The sequence below is a fragment of the Myotis brandtii genome, unplaced genomic scaffold (genome assembly GCF_000412655.1).
Source record: "Myotis brandtii unplaced genomic scaffold, ASM41265v1 scaffold963, whole genome shotgun sequence".
Taxonomy (NCBI): Eukaryota; Metazoa; Chordata; class Mammalia; order Chiroptera; family Vespertilionidae; genus Myotis; species Myotis brandtii.
In genome coordinates, this window is record NW_005371986.1 from 482281 (window position 1) to 485241 (window position 2961).

Here is a 2961-nt window from a genome sequence, read left to right on the forward strand (position 1 = left end):
GGGTGGCGGGGTCCGCGCAGTTGGGGTCCGCGCCGTGGATCAGCAGCAACTCGGCCACGCGGGTGTTGCCCATCATCATGACCTACAGCGAGAGCAGAATGGTCAGGGCGAGGGCAGGCAGAGGCGGCAGCGGCAGGATTAATTAATTTAGAGAAAGTAGTGGCGAAGCCGCTACCTGGTGCAGACAACCCTACAAGCCACGGATGCCTACTCTTTATTTGCCTTCAGTTACCAACTCTCTTAGCCAGTTCTCCTACCTATTCCATTTTTCTGTACACATTGAATTCCCATTATAGTCTCCAACCTTTTGCAGAATTCCAGCCACACACAGAACACCGCTGGAGGCACAGACAACAGCAAAAGAGTGAGGGACAAACTTGCCTAATCTCCTGTAGCCCCCCCCCCTCCATTTTGATATAAAATTATGTAAGACCCAGAGATTTGGTATGGTTCACTGCTGTATATACAAGCCCTTGTTAAAAGGGAAAAATAGCCCTGGCTCCTTTGGGTCAGTGGATAGAACGTTGACTTGCGGACTGAAATGTCCCGGGTTCGGATTGAATTCTGGTCAAGGGCATGTACCTTGGTTGCGGGCACATCCCCAGTAGGGGGTGTGCAGAAGGCAGCTGATCGATGTTTCTAACTCTCTATCCCTCTCCCTTCCTCTATGTAAAAAAAATCAATAAAATATATTTAAAAAACCAATAAAATATATTTTTAAAAAGATATCCACTTCCTAACATTCTGAAGCTGTGAATATATTACCTTCCATGGCAAAAGGAACTTTGCGGGTGTGTTAAAGATTTGGGGGGAGATGAACCTGAATTGCCAGGGTGGGCCAACTGTACACACATTTCCTGAGAAGGGAGTCACAGCTGAGAAAGAGTGTATAACAATGAAGGCAGAGAGAAGAGGCAGGGCTCATCCCAGAACACTGATGGTCACTAGAAGGTGGAAAACGCAAGGAAATGGATTCTCCCTTAGAGCTTTCAAACGGAATTCCTTATTTTAGTTACATTCTGTATTTAACACAAATTACTTGTCCAAACCAAGATGCCATAAGTTACACTATGGTTTGGTTTTTTGTCCTGGAGAAAGTAAAACTGATTTAATTCTCAAAAAGAGAGAAAATATAAGTGAATCAAATTACAGCTCAAAAAAAAAAAAGAAAAGAAAAACTATTGCAGTGCAACAGAACAATGCACTTTCATAAAATAAAAACTGGGAAAGCTTTCACACTATTACTATGTTTATCCAATGAAGTCCTTCATCAGTTGACTGGTTTTAAATGTTTTTATTATATTAGCATTAAAGCCTGAACAGTAGCCTAACATTTAAATCATAATAGCAATCCCATGGGGGGGGGTGCGGGGAGAGAAAGAAATCTATTACAGAAACATTTGTAGGGTGCTTAAACACATTTTCAAAAACATTGAATTTAATTTAGTAGTTAAAATGTTTTTCTATCAACTAAGTATTTCTATATTATACACACATTTGATTAGGGTTCTAAACCAAAATCCTACTCCCTTTTCTTTATGTTCTCATCCTCCCCATTAAAAAAAGTTAAAACTAATTATCCAATTTTCTTTCTTCTTTTTATATAATAGGTCTCTAAAATATTCTAGAGCTCCAAGGCCAAACTCCAAGTTTCCAAGCTGCTGGGGATATTTTAGAGATATTAAATTATGAATCAGGCAGCATTATTTTGAAAGGACACAAGCTTGTACAATTCTCAGCCTCTTTAGATTAAAATTCTCTCCACGAGTCAAGTCCCAGATAACCCCAGGTTTCAGGCACTTTCATTTTATTTTTATATCTGTATTTTAAGTATAAAATTTATCCTATTAGCAGTTTCAGCAAAGGAAGATTTACTTGTGAAGTTCAAGTAAAGCTACTTTCTTTGTCTTGTTATGCTGGAGTTTTTGCAATATGTATTTGTTTCATATACATTTTCTTTTCAGCATCAGAAATCAACACTGGAAATTAAAACCAGGATGGTGACTGCCAGGAAGAATTCGTTGGGGTTTTGTTGTTGTTTTTTTTAGCCTGAGATTTAGAAAGTTAATGAAGGCCAACAACAAAAACCTGACCCTCCCCCCCCTCCCCACACACAAACCAACAACAAGAAACTGGAGTGGGGAGAGGAGAAATGACACTTCTCAGCATTGAGGAATTGAAAACTCTACTTCCAATATTTTCATCTATAGCAAGCAAGTTAACAATAGCAACAATAACAGGAGATACCACTAACATGATGACCAAATTGGTATTTCAGGGGCGGTTTCACTAATGTTCTTCATATATGTCTGCATTTTCTAAATTCTTATAATCATATGGAAAAGCAAGCCTATCCTTGTACATTAAGTCCTTGTACCCTAAGTGGTTACATCTGAGAATCTCAATTTGATATTTATTGCAACATACACAGCAGATTTCCACTGAAATCCCTGCGAGGGAGGAAAATGACCACCCGTCAGTTCCTTTCGGAGGCCTGTGAGTTCAGGGCTAAGCGATCCCAGCTAATCTTACATTTCTCTAAAACTGGACATTTTACACACCAAACGTTTGAAAGTTTTGTACTTGATAAAGAATATATTTTTAAAAAGAATTTAGCTTGGTCTATATTAACATACACCGTTTCTCCCTCCGGATTCTGCACCCTTTCTGCTTCCTCATTCCTCCCTCGGCTCCCTGAGCGCCCGGGCACCGGGCATCGTCCCGGGGAGACACCGCACTCCAGCCGGAACGCCGGGGGTGTCGCCCCTTTACCGGGATCTGTCGCCCCTTTACCGGGATCGAAAGGCTCTACCTGGTTCCGACCCCCTTGCGAACCTAGTCCCCCGAAGCCGTTCACCACCCCTCTGGCCGCGGCAGACGCGACCACCCACCTGAATGGGGGTCCGGCCGTGACTGTTGGGGGCGTTGGGCGATGCCCCCGCTTGGAGCAGCGCCTGCACC

At 42.1% G+C, this 2961-nt stretch overlaps 1 protein-coding gene across 1 annotated transcript in view; it reads right to left on the reverse strand.

Moving 5' to 3' along the window:
- LOC102260311 (cyclin-dependent kinase inhibitor 2A) overlaps positions 1-2960 on the reverse strand; it is a gene marked incomplete at its 5' end in the record, with an annotated part of 6166 nt that extends 3206 nt beyond the window's left edge. The window contains 2 exons of the mRNA XM_005886207.2: positions 8-82; positions 2892-2960. Of these exons, the coding sequence (XP_005886269.1) occupies positions 8-82; positions 2892-2960 (144 nt within the window). The remainder of the gene's footprint in view (positions 1-7; positions 83-2891) is intronic.
- Between the last annotated feature and the right edge of the window lies 1 nt (position 2961).